General features: G+C 31.7%; 2 protein-coding genes across 3 annotated transcripts; one reads left to right on the top strand and one right to left on the bottom strand.

The window, feature by feature from the left end:
• LOC109353440 (protein N-terminal glutamine amidohydrolase) lies at nucleotides 343-4,987 on the top strand. Of its 2 annotated transcripts, XR_002108461.1 has the most exons (7): nucleotides 343-569; nucleotides 1,268-1,373; nucleotides 1,467-1,544; nucleotides 1,682-1,809; nucleotides 2,790-2,914; nucleotides 4,368-4,598; nucleotides 4,855-4,987. XR_002108461.1 is itself a non-coding variant. In XM_019595719.1 (6 exons), the coding sequence occupies exons 1-6, from the start codon at nucleotides 499-501 to the stop codon at nucleotides 4,544-4,546; spliced, it is 687 nt and encodes a 228-aa protein (XP_019451264.1). In that variant the 5' UTR covers nucleotides 344-498; the 3' UTR covers nucleotides 4,547-4,984. The 2 variants fall into 2 exon arrangements, 1 of the variants encoding a protein (XP_019451264.1); XM_019595719.1 differs by having other exon boundaries at nucleotides 344-569; nucleotides 4,368-4,984.
• LOC109353580 (probable glycosyltransferase STELLO2) lies at nucleotides 6,371-10,164 on the bottom strand. Its single transcript, XM_019595916.1, has 3 exons — nucleotides 8,344-10,164; nucleotides 7,660-7,786; nucleotides 6,371-7,081 (listed from the first exon to the last, which is right to left on the bottom strand). The coding sequence occupies exons 1-3, from the start codon at nucleotides 10,029-10,031 to the stop codon at nucleotides 6,611-6,613; spliced, it is 2,286 nt and encodes a 761-aa protein (XP_019451461.1). The 5' UTR covers nucleotides 10,032-10,164; the 3' UTR covers nucleotides 6,371-6,610.

Below are 19,693 nucleotides of genomic sequence, written 5' to 3'. Positions count from 1 at the left end.
TTTAAAATAAATTTTATAATATTAATTATTTAATTAGTATTAAAACGCTTTTTTATAATCTCTTTGTTGTATGAATATTTCATCATTCAAAGATTTATTTATATCTTTTTTTCCTTTTTTTTCTCTTTCTCTTTTTCTCCTATCAAATACTATAAATTTTTTATGTAATTCTACCCTATCTTTTCACTAATCTCTCTTCCCTCATTTTCTTTTCCAGCCTTAAAGTTCTTTGTGGGGACAATTTAAACCGGAGAGGTCAAAATCTACTGGACCAAAATTGTCAAACAAATATTTTAAGGAACAAAATTTTGAACGAATATTTTAGAAGTTTTTTATTTCATGAACCAAATTTCATCCTAAAATATTGATACATCAAATTTAGGTTTTACTAGTTGAATTAATTGTGGCGTGTAAAATTCCATTCTTCCTCATACTTATGGTCCAATAATCGCAGTAGCCGAAATAAATTGAAAGAAATAGTGCTGTGTAAGATCAACAATGGCAACCTCAACTATGGAACATCATACTACTGTTGAAGCTTCTCTCTTCAACCATACCCCTTATTATTGGTGATCCTTTCTCTTCACTTTATATAAACCCCTTTAAGGGTTTTTCCTTATAATCATTTCTAGATAATGATAATCCATTGTGGTTTGTTTGAGATTATTTACATTTTACCCTCTCAGACCCCACTGGGTAGGTGTCTCGTGCACTGAGTAGGGAAAATGACTTGGTTTTTAATCTTAAACCAATGAATCCATGATTTTGTTATCACCCATTTTGAAAAAAAGACTTGCTTGTTGTGTTTGTTGCTGGAAAACCCATAGTTACATGGTTCCTTTTTTCTTATAAAAAAGGAGTAGCTCAATGCACGAGACTCCCACTTGGTGGGATATGGGGAGGATAGATGTACATAGTCTAATCCCACAATGAAGAGGTTGGCTTTGAATCCGTGACCTCATGGTGACTAAACAACAACCTTACTGTTACGTCAAACTAACCCTCTATTTTCGTTATAAAAGAAGTATGTAAATAGTGACTAATCACATAGAACTGGTACTATGGACCATTTAACTATGGGAAACCAAATAGAGGATTCATTTTTATTGTTCTTTTTATAAATTATATAGGGGAATCTTTCTACTTGTAATATAACATCAACTAGATGTATGCAAGTGGTACATTTATGAAGCTCTTCTTTGTTCTAAATATGATATTCCAGCTCCAAGACCTGCTTATGATATTTGACCCCTGAATTTTCTTGTAGTGAGGAGAATGTATACTTGTTGTGCAAGAAGTTGTGTTCTGATGGAATAGCAAATCCAGAAGGATCTGATCTTTTTGTTGTTTTCATTTCCAATGAAAAGAAACAGGCATGGACTTCGCTACCAAACCCAAGTTGTTGATGCAAATTTTATAACTAATTCCAAAGTTATAATGTAAAGTATTTGTCTTGACTTTTCTAGATCCCACTCTGGCATCAAAAGGCTAGTAAAAGAGCAGATGGGATTGTCCTCTGGGATTATCATGTCATTTGCATAAAGGTATTGCTAAATATGTATTTCATTTCAATAAGTCGAGGCTTCCGGTTAGTTAGGGTGTTAAAAGCAGTTTATTCTATATCTAAACTTGGATATGAAAGGGATCATCTGTCATACTTCTCTTGTAATTGGTGTTACAGATAAATCAAGGAGGCGACACTCCGATAGTCTTGGACTTAGATTCAAGTCTTCCTTTTCCTTCACCTCTAGCTTCTTATGTGTCTGAAACAATTCGCCCATCTTTTCAGCTTTTTTCTGATTATAATAGGTAAAGCCCCTTTTGTTTTTCTGTCATTTTGCTTTGTTCTAAGTAGGTTTTTTGGTGTTTTATAAATTTCTCGTTGATATTGCAAATTCGCTGTTGGTAATAATGCATGTCCAGGTTGTACATGTCACATTATAAAAGCCATGATTTTTCTTCTATGAAATCAAAATCTAGTCACCAAGGGTGGGTAGCTTAATGGGTTTTATCCTTATCCTTTTGTGACATTACAAAAGACAGAATTATGAACTATATATTTACTTCTTTCCACCCTTTGCTTCCTTACCTTAATGATTTATGTAAACTGAAGTTTTAGAAATTATAGTAATTTTACTATTTTTGGGACTAGTTTTTTTTTTCCGATCAAATACAATGGGTGTTAGGTTCAACTGTTTATCTCCTCTGTCATGTTGTGATGTCCATGCATGGCTTCTTGTCTTTATTGTGTGCAGGTTTTTTTAATAACATTTCATAGAAGAAAGAATTTCATTAACGAATGCAGAGAAATACAACTAAGGGTGAGGATGAGAAACCCTCCAAAACTAGTATTGTCGTCTGCCCCAATAGGCCAGCCGGTTTAACTCACCATTTTTTGGCTGGATTGATTAGGTACAGTCACCCACTGGTTAAACTGGGCGGCACAATGGGATGACCTGCTAAGCACCAAGTAGCCTTTTTACTCCCTCCATATAAGTATTCAGAATGACCAATTTCACAGTGTGGTGAAATTTTTTGTAGTACAACTTTTTTATCAGGCATATTAGCCGATCCACGTGGGATTATGGCTTGGTTGTTCTTGCGTATTTGTAATACCTTTTTTTATTTGCTATTAAATGCATATCAAAGTAGTGTTAGGAACTTATTCAATCATTGGACTCATTAAACACATTTTCTCAATTTTGTTAAAGTGAAATAACCTGATGATTGTTGATCAAAGAAGCATCGTTTAGTATTGGAGTATATAAAATGGTTTCTTTTGATATCAGATTATTCCGAGTTGTGCATGCTCCAGTCTTCCTACGTTGTTTTGCATCAGATAGAAGACACATGAAAGATTCTGATGGAAACTGGAATGAAGAACCTCCTCTGCATGAACCCATAGTTGCTGAAGGTAATGATGGGAAAATTGTACTAACATATTTGCTTGGCTTTGACAAACCAGATTATGCTATATGTCAAATTAAAAAATACATCTGAATAAGAAAACAACTTTCAAATACTTTCCATGATTAACTCCTCATTTTACAAGGTTCTCCTGAATCTTGTATATTTTTATGCTCCAGTTTTTCTTCTTCTTAGGGTTTGCTTGCGAGTTAGGTTTTGGAGGAGAAGGAAGGGAAACGAAAAGCTTCAGAAGTGTATTTCATGGCTCCCAAGCCTTCCCTTCCTTCCCCTCCAAAACTCAACTCGCAAACAGACTCTTCGAGGTAGTGGTCTAGATTGTTACATTTTTCATCAAGCATACTTGCAAAAACACAAATAAAAACTAAAATTGTTGACACATTTAGAAAGCGACACACAAGATCAAGCAACCAAAGTTTTTATAGTTGATAGAAGCTTGTCAACAAGAGTTTGTATGCACATCTGTTGTTTGACTAACTTGTAGACTAAGTTTCCTATTAGAAATTGGATTATACTCGCTTTATTTGTTTGACTTGAAGATGTAGGAAACTAGAAGACAGATTCAAGTTAACTTTTGTGAATGCTTAGTGTCTTTGGTCACTCAGTAGCTTTGATATTTACATACAAAGAGCATTGAATAATTACCAACTTACTATTTCCTATACTATGTATATCTCTTACTATTTCTTAAGGCCTCGTTTGGCATGTCTGATAGTATAAGGCCTGCTAGGATAAGCCCTGATAGGATAAATCCTGATTGTATAAGGCCTAATAAAATTTTAAACTATACAGTATTTGGTGTAACATTGTATAAGATTATAACAACAACAACCAAACCTGAATCATATTAAGTAGGGTCGGCTGCGTGGTTGAACGATGCCAGTGCTTTATCATAAAGCATGCTCTAACGTTATAAAAGATTCTGTCTTGTATAGGACAATACTATCATAAGTTTGGTGATGTGATGCATAATGTTGGAAGAGAAAAGAAAAATCAAAACACAAATAGAAAATATAGAAATGTAGAAAAATAGATAAAAACATAACAGAATGATTGTGAGAGGTTGATGAGAAAACAAAGGTGGAGGAGAGGGAGAGAATATGGGTTGAGTCATGAGTGAGAGAATGCGATGCGTTGTAATCCTGATCGTGTAAATGTAAAGAGTGCTTAGGGTGGAAGTTTCCTAACAACCCTTATACATTAAACACTAACCAGATCTAATCCTGCCACTTGAGGCCTGATTATTTATCCATTATTATGATGTATAATAATCATGCCTTATATGGTGTAGTATAGAAATTCTAATGGTTCCATGATTATTTCCCACAGTTTATTTCGAGAAAGAATACTCTGCTATTATTAGGATGAACCAATTGTTATATGTTTCCTATTAATCAATATATTTCGAGTTACTCGGTCTTCCAATATCTTCATCTATGCAGATGGAACAGTGCACAACCTGAATGAATACATTACCATATCTTCAGCAAATGCTATCATTGATGCTATCAACAGTGATAGTATCAGCTCAGTCAAAGATGCAATTTTTACCCAGAAATATGGTGTGGTGATAAAGGAAAATCAACTTGAAGAGTTATTTTCACAGATATCTTTAGAATAGCCACATTCTTATTCATACATATGCAGATATATACTTCCCTGATTTGTAGATGGTCAGCTTCCATCTTTTGTTTTTAAATGCTGATTAGGTGCTGTTTCTCATAAAATGGATAGTGCAAAGTTGTATCTTTTACGAGAGACATCTTATGTCCCAAAAAGTGCGTCATTCCATATATCACTTCCCGTGATTGGTTGAAAAAAATGTACTTAAGTTAGAAGTTCAATAAATATTTTTCTGACCAATTACAAGTGATGGTATATGAAGTAGAACATTGTGTGGGACAAAAGATGTGTTCCTCTCTTTTATAGGTGTTGTTTGGGAGAGGTGTGCAAGTAGAGAACAAATCTAAGCTCCAATTTGTATTTTCAGGAGCAGAACAAAAAGTTGCTAGAAACTCTTTACTTTTACTTACTGTTCAGCAATTGAGTGGTGATTTATGTAGTACTGGAATTTATTGGGCTTTCTCTTTCTCTTTCTCATCTGAAATAAGAACATTCAGGTGTTAAAATTCTACAGGTCTTTTTTTTAAAAAAAATTGAAGAAATAAATCTTACCCTTTTATGAAAAATATTTGACTTAAAAAAGAAAGTTCAGGTTATTAGGTGAATTGAAGACTTTTTCATTCTCTAAAAGCCTAAGGTAGTGTTTGGCTTGGCTTTATTTTTTACTTCTCCCTGATCAAGCACCTAAACTGAAAGGATCTATAAAGTAAAAGAAGTTAACAAAGAAAAGTAGTAAAGGAGCTTTGAAAAATGCCATTATGAGGAGTTTCTACAGTTTTGTTTTTTCTAATGCCATTATGAGGAGTTTCTACTGTTTTGTTTTTTCTAATGCCATTGGTGATCCTAGTTCCTGCACTGGTTGATGAATGAGAGACATTCATAGGGAGTTTATGGTTGTTTTTAGAGTTACACAATCCTGCTTTTACAGAATTTGCACTTTATTTTTAATATTTGTATTCATTACTAATTACTAATATGGGAAAGTGGACTCTGAAATGTATTGAGCACCATTTGATCATGCCCTCAAGTTATGTTTTCTTAATTCTGTGAGTTAACTAATGCATATTCATTCTCTTTCTTTGCCTTAGAGAATTCTTCTGTCCTTAGAAGTTTACTTGTTTGCTACCTCTTTTCCTTTCTAGTTATATGGTCTTGGACAACCATCACATTCAAATATTTTTGTTGGGATCTGATAGTCATTGTGAGGATCCTACTTATTGACCCTACTACCTCTTTGGATCATGACCACTTAATCATATCTACTTTGGTTAAAGATTTTTTACACTCTTGGTGAGTGTTTTTGAGACATTAAATCATATTCCCTACTTGTTTCAATAACGACCCTCATTCCTTGCTGATCACTCATCAAGTTGATTAGCAACAAAACTAGTCCTATGGGTCTTGCCTTTATAATTTCTAATTATCACCCTTTGGATTACCTTGTCCTCAAATTAATAACTTCTTCTTCAAGGTGAATTTGATTCTTCTGTTTTGCATTCTCTGATTACCTTATCCTTGTTCGAATGGTATGCACTAATCCAACCATATAATATAGAAAAAAATATATGCATTGATATTGTACGATTTTTATATACTATTACTGTATCATACATTTTTAATCGTCATTAATTATTAAAAAAAAGAACACAAATGAATGGTAGATAATATACTGAATATGTATAAATCTTTATACTGAAAATAGATATATATTATACTCATAATATAATAGTCCATCTTATTGTCATATACAAGATGTAATATCATTGCTTCATAAAGACAAATCACTATCAATGAGATACAAATTCATAAGCAAAAAAAAGTCTCTCAATGGAGAGCATGAATTACAATAATGAATACACATACATTTCATTTGATATTTTCACAAAAAAGAAGGGACAAAGATGAATACATTTTCTCTATGGAGCAAATATACAACATAAGGGTAGAAATCATCTAAAAAAATATTTAGAAGAAAAAAAACTAAGACTGTGCAACAGTTAACTGGGTGGTAGTGTTTCTTGTGTCTTCTCCCATAGTATAGTATGAAGAAAAAGTTATACTTTCAAGCTAACTCCATTAGGAGTGGATCCCCTTCTGCCATTATTCTGATAAGCTTTATAAAGTCTTGCTCACTTGACACATTCAATGGATGAACAGCTGCGACTTTAGCCGAATAAAGAGTGGAAGCATTTGTAGGGGGATTTTGCTTGTAGATTGTTGTATCGAGAACCGCGTCGAAATTCTGTGGAGAATCCATGGAGACGAAGACCATAGGAATGGCAACCTTCTGATGGATGTCTAGATTGCCTACTAGGTTAACAAGCTCAACAAAATCACTGATAAATCGCCGAGGAACATAGAACACCTCAGAAGTGCATATCAAGAGATTCTTATCATTGCCATTTGTTTCTTTGTAATTGACTTGATAGTGAGCTGGCATCATACTAACAACCTTCTGCACCATGCTTGCTTGTTGCGATAACCAGCGATCTGATTTGTCACTGGTTAATACAGAACTCCAAGACTCAGGTACCTGGATCCCGGTGAATGTCAAATAGAAAGAGATAGAGATTAGAGAGCAGTAATATTGTTTTAGTTAAATTTATGATTTTCAGCGAGGTATGACACTGGGAAAAAGCATAAACAAAGGCCATTAAAATAAGTACTTTATTTTGATACACTGTCAATGTTAAAAATGTTTTACACTATCATTTACCATGTTTAAGAGGAATTTGACTATCATAGCATGAGGATTCAAATTCTTCTATTAACAAAATATCATATATCAGATGATAGTGTGGAAGAAAAAAAAGGCGGTCCAATACGCGAGGCTCTCACCTAGTGGGGTTTGGGGAGGGTAGATCTATACAGCTTTACCCATGAAAGCAGAGAAGTTGTTTCCAAGATTTGAACCCGTAACCTCTTAGTCACTAAAATTAAATTAAAAATCAAACACTATAATAATAATTATTGTGTGTAAACATTTCTGATTGAGGCCGATAAGAATTTTATTATCATCTTCCTCGGGGAGGGGAGGAGAGGGGAAGTATCTATCATGGAAGTATATAAGAGTGCCATACTTTGAGTGAGAGGAAACACTAATAGGAATACCTTATTCATGATCCACAGTTTAGTTTTGTCTGCGTGTAATAAGTTCCAATAATTAAGAATGGTATTATCCTGTAGGAACAAAAACCCTTCTGCACTGCTAAATTGATCAAATATTTTCGGCAGGTACCTGGGAAGATGGACAAAATAAAAAACATATCAAGTAAGAAAAAAGTTAGCAATCTGAACTATAGCTATGGTTCTAAGACTACTAGTGAAGTCAGTGCACTTCCCTTCAACAAATAAATGCATTCCTTACAATATTATGCAATGAATTTGCTAAATTAGCATTTCCACATATTACTAAGATGAGATAGATTTCTTTATTTATCAAAAACAAAAAAGCAGACAGTGAAATTTCATGGCTGTATGTTAACAGACATTCAGTGGATACACGACTTTCAGGGTTTGTTTGCGAGTTGAGTTTTGGAGGGAAATGGAACTATAGAAGACTTTAGAGTTATTTCACAAGTGTATTTCATGGTTCCAAAGTTTTCTCTTTCCCTTCCTTCCCTTCCAAAACCCAACTCATAAATGGACCCTCAAAGTCTTTTGTCTTTGATGATGAGAATATTCACTGGACCTTGACACATTCAGTGGAACTTAAGATAAAATTACAACAACCATTTATATGCAGTTTATTCATAAAATAAAGATGATAGTGGAAATTTTTAAACACAATTATACTTGTATGCTTGATCCAAATTTCCTTCTTGTACAACAAGGTCCATATCCTTCTTTTCTGACAAAATAACTACTGTTCTGAATATTCTCCCGTAAAGTAACCTCCATTCAAGCGCTGTACGCTCCACAGGCCCACTGCAATACATGATAAGCACAACATTCCCAAAAGCTTTCCTCCACCGAATTAAATTACCAATCTCATAATTAACTGTTCCTGTTTCTTCAACCCCAAGATGAACAGATGGCAATTTCTGCGGGATAAACTCCCTTCGATCACCATGACCGATATTTGCTCTTGGACGTGTGAGTTCCAATGACATCAACCTCGGCTGCTGATATCCAACAGCCAGCAAGTCTTGTAGCCAAGCAGCAGTAAGTTTCACATCCTTATCAGTCCAAAATCCCTCCTCTGCCATTGCATAGCTTAACTCCAAAATCTTTTCGAATAAATTATGCTTATTCGATCTCCATGATATCAAATACTTGATTAAACGAGCGACATTCACATGAAGATCTTTCTCTTCTGAAAATGGATAGGCCTCAACCCTATCATATCTATGGACAGTAGGGGGATAAACTACAACAGAACCACCAACTTCCCAAAGAAGCCGCTGTCCCCAATAACCTCTCAACACATCAGATGCCATTGTGCTAACAGACACCGGAAGCATCAAAGCCCAAAATGCAGGCGAATGGTACATTGTATTAAAAGAATTAAGAGGCACCATCATACCCTGAGGCAACGCCACTTTCGGGGCATGCTCATCAAACCTAATATCAAACGCTTCCAAACCCGACTTTCGAGTAAAATAAAACACTGAATCAACATCGGGAAGCCCATTCGATATCCCTTGCTGTATAAACTGCTTCCCACCAAACACTTCAGTGTAAAACTCTTCATGCCCGATTTCGCCTACATTCTCCAATGGCAACCCTCTAGGCCAAACAGATCGCTGCCCGAAATGAATATACGGATTGACAACAGTCCGATTAAGATTCTCATGACTATACTGCAACACAATCTCCTGCCTAGCACCTTCCCCGATCAATTCGACATCGAAATGCTTACCCAAATCTCCATCAATAACATCCCCTCTATCATCAAAATCAAAAAATTTCTTAGCACCATGTTGAATAGCGAACAAATACCCAACATTTTTCCTAACATATGAATCATAAGGAAGATAATCAACAACCCTAAACCCTAAATTACTTTGTTGCTCTAATGACAAGTATATTGCACCTTTCAATTCCCAGTCCAACGGAGTTCTCGAATTCCCAATTGCCAGAACCTGCCAACCCTTGATCCTCACCAAATTCCGTAGCGAATCGGAAGGGTAACTCGAAACCGAAACCAAAATCCACCGATCCGTTCGAAAAGTCGCAAACCTCGAATTCTTGTCAGAGATAGGAGAAATAGCATTCCAATTGACATTGGGGAACGCAATCTTCTCAAGATCATAGGCTTTCTTCTCGAAACAGAGAAGCGCGGCAGTGTCGCCGGCGTTGCGGAGGAAAAAGAGAACGGCGACAGTAGCGACGAGTAGAAAAATAGCGACGATTTTGTAGAGATTATGTGAAGCACATTTTGAGAAATCGTGGCTATTTGTTTCCACGGAATGGTTCGTGGGAAAAGAAGTTTTGGATTGGGTTTTGTGAGATTTAAGAGTTGAATTTTGTTGGACTAACATTTTATGAATTTTGAATATGAAAAAAATAACTGAAATGACACTGTTTCAGTTGTTTTTTCTCTTTCTGGAAACTCTCACTCTTCTGAAGTGAACAACTGTGCAGTTGTCTTAAAAAGTTGTAGTTGGTGCATACAAGATATACATAGTAGAAATTCTAACTGTATTAAAAATAGTAATGATATACTCCTATAGGATGATGTCTTTTATCCTATAATTTTTTTTTGTATAATTAAGTGTATTTCCTCATCTTATTCGTGATAAATTAATTTATTTTGGAGTGTATGATTATACATTTGAACAAGTGTCATTCACAAGAATAGAACATTTGATCTTTAACCTACGAATCTAATAGGATCTTACATTACTAGACCAACTTTTTATTGATCCTCTATCTTAAGATATGTACTACTTCATATACCATTTTACACTTGTTTGTGAAAAAATATATATTTAACTCAATATTCACTTTTCTTACTAATGATAAACAAATGTTACCTGGAGTGATTCAAACTTTGAAATAATTTCATGCTCTTACTAATACAATTCTTGATACATCTATATCTATACTTTTATCTATACTTCTATACTACATATAAAGCCAAAACATGTGTAACTTCCACTGTGGTGTAATTTTTACTTTCTATTTTGCCCTTCACATTATTTAATTTTTACAAAAAATCATATAATCCTAATTAACCACCACCAATACATTAATTAACCACATATCTCACATTAAATTAAATATTATCATAAACACAAAAAAATATAATATAAAGTACACCGAACACAATAAAACATTCTAATTCTAAAAAATGAAATATATAAAAATTGAATATGTAGTATCATGTAATATTCACCGGTGGTACATACTAGTAGTAAGAAATGACAAATTTGTAAATCAACTATTAATAAATAATTATTTTATATTTTTCTTATGTCATGGGAAGATTTTTAAGAAATATTTTGTTTTCATTAAAAAATCATTAAAATATGGGTCAAAATATTTCATTAAGAATCATTATAAGTTGTGTTTTGAAGTTGCATTTTCCATTTTATTATCCTCTAAGACCAACTCATAAACACTAGAATGTCCAAAAAAAAAGTAGTTATAAAAATGCTAAAGGATGCTAATTGCCATACATTTAATATCTTTAAAAACCATTTTGAAAATTTCAAATTTCTAAGGACCAAATTAATATACCTATTTTTTTTATGGATCAATATATATGGTTGATCTAAGTGAAAAAGGATTTGAAATTGTTAGCCATGTGATCTTGCTCTCTTTTTTTCTTAGTCATGGGATATTATATTTTTGATGTATAATTGATTTTGGTTTGATGCTGGAAATGTACGCAGTAGGTAATACTTCACATTATTGTATTATTGTATTAGTTGCAACTTGCAAGTATTAAAATGTTAATCTAATGGTGATAGATGGAACTTGCAGATGGAGTTATTACATATTAGGTAATACTTCTTTTTCTGACAACAAAGTTCTATTCTATTCTTATTCTTTCGATGGGTTTCTATCAAACTACATTATTCGTGGTTAAAAAGTCTTTTTCAGTTTAATTGATTTCTTTTCCATATTATGTAATTTTACAAAACTAGTAGTTCAGCCTAGCTATGGTATGCAAGGCCGATACTAATAAAATATTTGTTTTATTAAAAAGAAAAAACATATGCAATCAATGGAGTAAGAATTTATACACTATTAGTTTATCATTTACCATTTATTTTTAATTATAATTGATTCTTCAAAAAGTAATATAATTAAATGGTAGATACTGTATTAATTGTATATAAATTTTTATAATCATAATCCATGTATATTACAGTTTTTATTAATTTGTTCTAAATTCAATTATTGTAATTTACTATTTAAATTGTTCCGTTACAATTCAATGCAATAATAAGTTTCTTAAGTTGATCATGTTGCAAAGGAGATAACAACATAACAAAACAAGTGACTCGAAAGTTATTTTTTTGTTGTTGGTAAATTAGTCGAAAGTTTTGTATGACTTAAAAGATCAATCCAAGTCCTAAAAAGTGTTAAAATTCCATTTAACAAAATACACATGTTTAGATTGTAATACAAAAAAGAGAGTTTATTAGATATTACTACTTATTTATTTATATGTCTCATTGAAAAAATATGTTTATTATGTTTTTTTTACTAATGTTCACTTTCTCTATGTGATCATTTATTGTTTTGTACTATTTACATGAATTAAGAAAATATTAAATGAGAGTAAACATGAATAATAGTAATTAATATATTATTAAACTTTTAAAACGAGACAAAGATAAAGAAGAAGATAAAAAATATATGCACTAATAAATGATGGATTAAATATTGATTATATGTAAATATTTAATATCACAGTGTATAATTATTTCATTCAAATAAGAAATATTTTTTTGTCTAAGTATGTAAGAAGTTAATTGTACTGTGAGCATAATGTATGTGTAAAGGTTAATTATTTGATTTCTATTAGTATATGTTTGTGTGGAGTTCAGCAGTTAGATTTTAGTTTTAGTGTTTGGAAGTACACTTACAATTACAATTTCCGTCAAATTCCATAATTTTAAGAGAGAAAAATGTATGCACGATATATGAGTTTTATATATTATTATTACTAGCGTCTTGACAGGTACTACCGTGCCTGTCAACCCGCTTTTTTATTGTTTGGTACCAAATTTCTAGTTTTTACATGTATAAATGTTTGAATTAAAAAAGTTTGATTATGGATGTAATAATTTATATGCTTACTGTATTAAAGAATATAGACAGTGATAAGAAATAAACTTAACCTAGAAAAGCAAAAACAAAAATCAGAATATAAAAACAAATACAACACAAACGAAACACTATAATAATTTTTGTGGGACTTATGTATCTTAATGATTTAGTGTAGCAGCAAAATGGAAATTGGGATATCCAAAAATAATCAATTTTTGTTGTTAATGCTATTTTTTATTATTTGATTTTTTTATTTCTCTATCTCTTCATGGATTTTCTCTATGTTGAAACCAAAATTTTGTGTTAGTCAAGAGATGAAAAGGCACATGATTATTATCTTGAGATGAAAATAAATAAATAACGACATTTCATTTATCAATGTCAAACAAATTTCAATTGAATTGAATAGATAAGATTAAAACCATGAAGAAGAATAAAAGAACAAAAACCAAATATAAAAACACAATAATTCAATAGCAGAAACAACTGTTCTTATAACTCCATTACCACCTTTCATAATGTGTTAGAGGATAAAAAATGAACCTTGGTTATTGTTGTTCCCTACTCATTCTTTGTTTTCATCCTTTAAATTCCTTTCCTCCATAAATGTGTTAGATCAACTATTCATGCCCAATAAAAGAGTAGAAAGAGAGGAAGAATATAGAATGAAGAGAATGTAGTTTGAAATATGATATAAATTAGGTAAACATGAAGTGTAACCGCAAAGAGTAGTTAGAGAGAAAATTAGGATTAATATTAAATTAAAAGATAGTTTTTTTTTGTTATAAATGTATAGTTAGTAGGAAGGGCAATATGGGAAACTGAAAATTACACCACATATGGGTAGTTAAATTAAGTTTTCCCTTTATATATTAGTATAGATATAGATATCATTCAATATTTATATTTAATTATTAATAATTTTTAAAAAAAACTAATTCAAATAAACGGTAATAATGTAATGAACATGTATAAATCTTTGCAGTAATAACTACACTCTAGTTTTAAATAACTTAGCACTTTCTTAATTCTAATGTTATCCATGTGATCTTCACCTTCTCTCTTCCATGTCGCTTTCTACTTCTGATTCATCTTATTCATAATTTTGTTTCTCTTTCTCTAGTTCTTTCAATCATTTACTTCTATTTTTGCTTTGCTATTCTTCCCATCCACAAATAACTTCTCATGATTCCAGAAAAAAATAATTTATGCAGTTACAATAAGAAATTTTTAATGATTAAAGATATATTAACAGTATAAAAAAATTTGAGATATTAAATTCTAAATAAAAACTCTTCATTTAGGACAGCAATATTTTTATGGTGACAATAAAAACATTACTGGAATTTTTTAAATAATAAATATAATACTCAATTATATGTTTCTTTTTATCACTTCTCAACGTCTTATTTTTAACGGTTTTCTCACATGATATTTAACCACTAGAATTTTATTGGGTTTTTGTGAAGGAATAGATGAAGGCCTAAGATAAATACGATAATCTTCTCTCATAAGACATGAAAAGTTCCTTACTTTTGCCTAGAAATAGTTATTGAGAATTCTCAATGGATTTTTTGTATTTTTTTTTACCAAAGACCATTTTTATTTGACTTACTTTAGATTCTTTATCCCTGAGCTAGGTAGGGAAAATGGTCGTAAGAATGGTTGAAAGAATATTCAGTCCTGAATAGTTAAATGTCAAGAAGAGTTATTGAAAACTATCCTCCCTAGGCTATTGATGCTTCATAGGTAATTCATAAAAATCTAGCATCATAATACCTAGGCCTAGATAGAGGAATTAGAGATATATTGTTAGTGTTTAGGATTTACAAAGAAGAATTGTATAGTCAGAAAAAAATCTACTTGAAGATCCACACTTTCTCGGGGTTTACATTTGTATTGTGCTACTTTTCATTTTAAGTTTGAATCAAATATTCATGTTAACGCATGATTTAATTTTATTTTTGTTGTATTTTGGGTGAATGTGATTTATTGAATGAAATATGCGATGACAATTTACATGATCAATGTAATAGTATACACCCATTAAAAAGATATTTAGAAAGATAAATCTTCATTCATGATTAAAAATATGGATGCCCCATTGTTTCTGACCCTAAGCCTTGGGGAGAGTCATAGGGGGTTTAAAAACATAAATGTATTCGTTATTTAATAATTGTAGAGCCTTGGGCAAAGTAAAAACGGGTATAAAACTTTCACATATCAATTCTCTTGATCCTCGTGGTTGGGTAGGGGGTTCTATCAACATTTTGTGGTCCTTGCTTGAAGTTCAAACATTGAGAAACTATCACTTCTTGCACCTTGTATTTGAAATCCTACATTTTTATATGGAATATCGTGCAATGTCATATGCATAACTAGTGGACATATCATAACATTTAGGATATAGTGTCTGAAAGACTTTTCCTTCCACAAGAGTCAATATTCCTTAGTCTTGAATTTGAGCAAAGAGTTCAACATAAGATATCAGAATATGGTCAAAGTGTGGGTTTCCTTTGGCTTAATTTGGATTTCTTTTATTTGATTTTGACCATAATTTACTTGTTGGGTTTGGCCGGGAAAGTTTGTTTGATTTGTGTTTGGGGGATGTTGAGGGAGATATGTAAGTGCAGAGTATTGAAGCTTATTGTGTGTATTGTATGGATGTGTTTCATTATGGGTATGGGTTTGGTGGTGGTGATTGAGTTTTTTTTATCTATGCTCATTGGCCATGAAATTGGTTTCCCCTTCTTCTATTTCATGAAATATGGCATTTTTTTCGACTTCGATTGCTCATCAATAATCTTCACAGACTTTAGACACTTGTCGATCTTCTCTCCTACCTTTATCAAAGCATGAAAGCTTCAAGCAACATTGCATATAAGACGACCATAGTAAGGATTTTGGAGAGTGTTTATGAATATGGAGAGTTGTTCCTCCTCTTCCATGTGTGGAAAGACTTGATAAGTCAGTCCACTCAATCTCTGTGTATACTTCTTAAAGCTCTCATTATGCTTCGTAGACATATTCCACAATTGGATTCTATCGGGAGCATCATCGTCATTGTGCTTCTAGTGTCTAATGAAGACATTTGATAAATCAAGGAACATTCTGATGCTAATCTTTTGTTGACAACGACTCTAACTGGGCTATCTTGAAAGCAGTGGATTAACAATATATCGTTATCATGATAACCATACATTTTCCATACATACATGTGAAGGTGCCTCATGAGAGAAGTAGTTCGATTAAACTTTAAAGGTAATACTATGTCTGATACTAAAGATATCTTGAATGCATTCTTTATAACCGAGCATATTGCTCTTTTTATTGATTTTAGTCTTACCTTCATTAGGCTCAATTTCTCGAGCTCCTTCTTTCCATGTGGTTTAGAGTATTGCTACTATAAGGGGTTCCCTAGAGTATGGACCTATTGAATGCCTCTGTAACTGGGTTACTTTGGTGAAGCATTGACACACTATTGAAAGGGTCATCTGATACCTCAAAAGAACCATATAACATGGATTAGATTATAAAATATTTACTCATATTCACGAAGGATATATTGATGCAAATTGGAACACCTTTTCAGATAATACCAAAATGATTGTTGACTATTTATTTAGTATAGTTGGAGGGGTTGTTTCTTAGACTTCAAAAAAATATACTTCCTAATTGGAAATCCCAAAAAATAGGTTCAATGGGTAACATCAACTTTTGAAGTTATATGAGATGAACATGCTATACAAGAAGCATGCTTCTTAAAGTAATGAGTGGTTAAGTTAATATAAACTCTTAATGAGATCTATAATCTAATTGGAGTGAGTATGTAGGATACATGAGTACTCTTAATAGAATCATCTATGTGAAGGTGGAAGTGGGGGTCACTTCCTATCAATTTTTTTGGCATAAAGTTTTAGAGCATTCATAATACTGGGATAGACGTTCATGACCTTTTAGCATACAAGCTTTATATAATACACCCTTAAAAAAATTATGTATAGTTTGATGTTAGAGATATAATTCAAGACTATGAGTCACTCTTGTAAAAATGAATGTCATTAATTATACAAATGTTCAAGTCGGGAGACACCATTGTTTATGAACTATCTTATAGAATCTATTGTCATTCTTATGCATTTCTTTTTAATTTCAAGTGAATGATTGCTAGTTTTTTAAGGTGTGAAATAAAAACAACAAAGAAGTTCAACATTGGGTAACTACAACACTTGAAGAGTGTTTATAAGTAAAAATGTGATATTTGAGAGGTGCCACTTGTGGAATAAGGATTTTGTGATGGGAGGGACACGCACCACAAGACCACATACCCTTGCGCCACAACCAGTCGATTCGGTTTACGTTCAAGCTTAGACTTGTAAATATTTTTACACAAAGTGTTTATTTCAAAAAAAAAGGTTAAACCATGGCAGCAAGTCCTCACACGTAAGCACGTGCCAAACATATATTTTGAATATTGAGCACATGTCACTATACCTCTCACTACACGAATCGCACATGCAAGCATCCACTTGTGCTTCATTGGACCATTCATTTTTTTTTACAACGATTGTGATCTAGACTATTGATTTTATGATTGTTTGAGTTCCCAAACCTATAAATAAAGTCTTCGAGCTCTTGGCAAAATGTACCAACTGATGAGTATTGTCTCATCTTCTTCTGTCTCCCTTTGTTTATCTGTCAAAGCTTTTCCATCATTCTTCTCACTCCTTCTTTCTATGGTACTTTATAGTATAGTAGTCATACCAAGTGACATTAACTGTATGTGTGAGTGTGATTCTAAAATGGTTCACATAGTGTAATAGGTATCTGATATTGTGGTACATGCTATTTTATCCTAAGGACATCATGATTGATAATGTGCTTATACACTTTTTGGCACTATCATTAAATGTTTTAAAGAGAACATCATAGTCTGCGACTCATACACTAATTCTTTGGTGTCATAAATTGTTTTTTATTTCGTTGCTAACCTACATGATCAAAGGAAATCTTTACTTAACACTTATTCCATTTCCCATTAAGACGCACACTTTTCCACTCTCTCTTTACCTCAAAGAGTCTATTCTCAATGAGAAAAGATAAATGAGAGTTTCAAGCCTTGGTTCATTGCTCCTTTAAAAGTCTTGTTGATCAGACTTGAACTTGAATTAAGACATAAACAAAGCTCGATTCTTAGAGACAAAATGGATGAAAAGACAAAGTGTAAAAGCGAGAAGAATTCCAAACATTTGAAAATATAAGAAAATTTAAAAGACTTGAATTAGTTGAGTTTATGGATAAAAATGAACACCTAATTAGTTCTATTATATGTGGTAAAGAAAGTAGCAATCAATCAAAGAAAGTAATGACAATGGAAATATACTTTCCATCACTTAAATTAACCAAAAATCAAGTTTTTGGGTGAAAAGGGGCCTTGTGAAAATTTCCCATCAAAATGGCCGGGACATTTTTGTCATTAGAGTTATTTTTATCATTTATGTCAAACTAGGGGTATTTTTGTCATTTTACATATAGAGTATAAAAAATTACTAAAAAATAAGTAATTATTTAGTTTGTTGATATAGAATAATTTACTACAAAAATTAATTTGTTATTTGTTTATAATAATATCAATATTTACTACAAAAATATAGAATAACACTCTTTTCGGGCAAAAAATTATTTTAATTTGTTGATATTATTTTATAAATTAAAATAAGTTATAACTCGTCATTAATTATTTAAGGTGAAGCAGTGATTTTGCATACATAGTTTCAAAAAGATTCATTATAATTCAACAATAGGTAGCATAACTCAGATTATTTATAATCCATAATTAAGTGAAAATCAATTTATTTTTATTAATTAGAACATTGCCGCGGCATTTCTTATTTAGTGGTCCCCAAAAAATGTTACATTCATGAAAACCCAAATGTAACTGATTGCATTAAAAACCAAAAGTAATTGGTTGTATCGAAAATAAATGAACTTTATCTAAGAGATTAAAAGTTAAAACCTAACATTTTATGGAGAGTTTTTATTTAAACACTATATAGTTTTTTTTGAATCATTTTATCTTAAATTTTAGAAACTGATTATCATTCATATTATTAAGTGTCTATAATTGTAATTGATAAAGGACATTTCCTATGCTTTTATATTTTGAAACCATATGTAGTATGTACTGCAAATGTCAGACATCAAATTACTTTAGATTTAAATAATTTAAATAATTACTTTAGATTTAAGTTAATTGATATTTTTAGAATGATTGTGAGTTTTCAATTTTTCCAAAGACAAAAATATATATATACTTCTATACTATTAATAAAGCCAAAACAAGTAGTAATCACCATGCATGACATAATTTTAATATTCCATTTTTATCCTTTTTAATTTCTCTCCTTAATAACTAATAAAAACTTCTACACAATACTAATATCTAACAATCATATAATAATTTTCATCTTCTTAAATTAACATTTTTCTTTAAGTTTATATATTGCAATAAGAATGCGGGTCGACAGGCAGTGCCAATCGACACACTAGTATTTAATAAAAAAAGTTATTTGCCTCAACATTATTTATTTAAGTTATCTTAACAGGTCCGTAAAAAAAGGAAAATATAAAAATAATAAGTAAACTGCATGACACGAATATACCTTAACCTTCCACTAGTTTTGCCCATTTTCTACTGCTCCAATTTTGTCAATAATATATTCTTTTTAAGTAGTTAATTAATAGTTATACCATAGACCATAGTTACTCCAATTAATTAATTTATAAATATAATGAGAAAGAAGATTTTGAAGATGTTTAAATATACCCGCTAAAATTCAAAACCAGAGAGAACACACACACTGAGCTGAAACTAACAATGTCTTCCTTCCCAAGTTCTCAAGAACTAACAGTTGCATCA

The sequence above is a fragment of the Lupinus angustifolius genome, chromosome LG08, assembly GCF_001865875.1.
Source record: "Lupinus angustifolius cultivar Tanjil chromosome LG08, LupAngTanjil_v1.0, whole genome shotgun sequence".
Classification (NCBI taxonomy): domain Eukaryota; kingdom Viridiplantae; phylum Streptophyta; class Magnoliopsida; order Fabales; family Fabaceae; genus Lupinus; species Lupinus angustifolius.
This window is presented reverse-complemented; position numbering and strand designations above follow the sequence as displayed.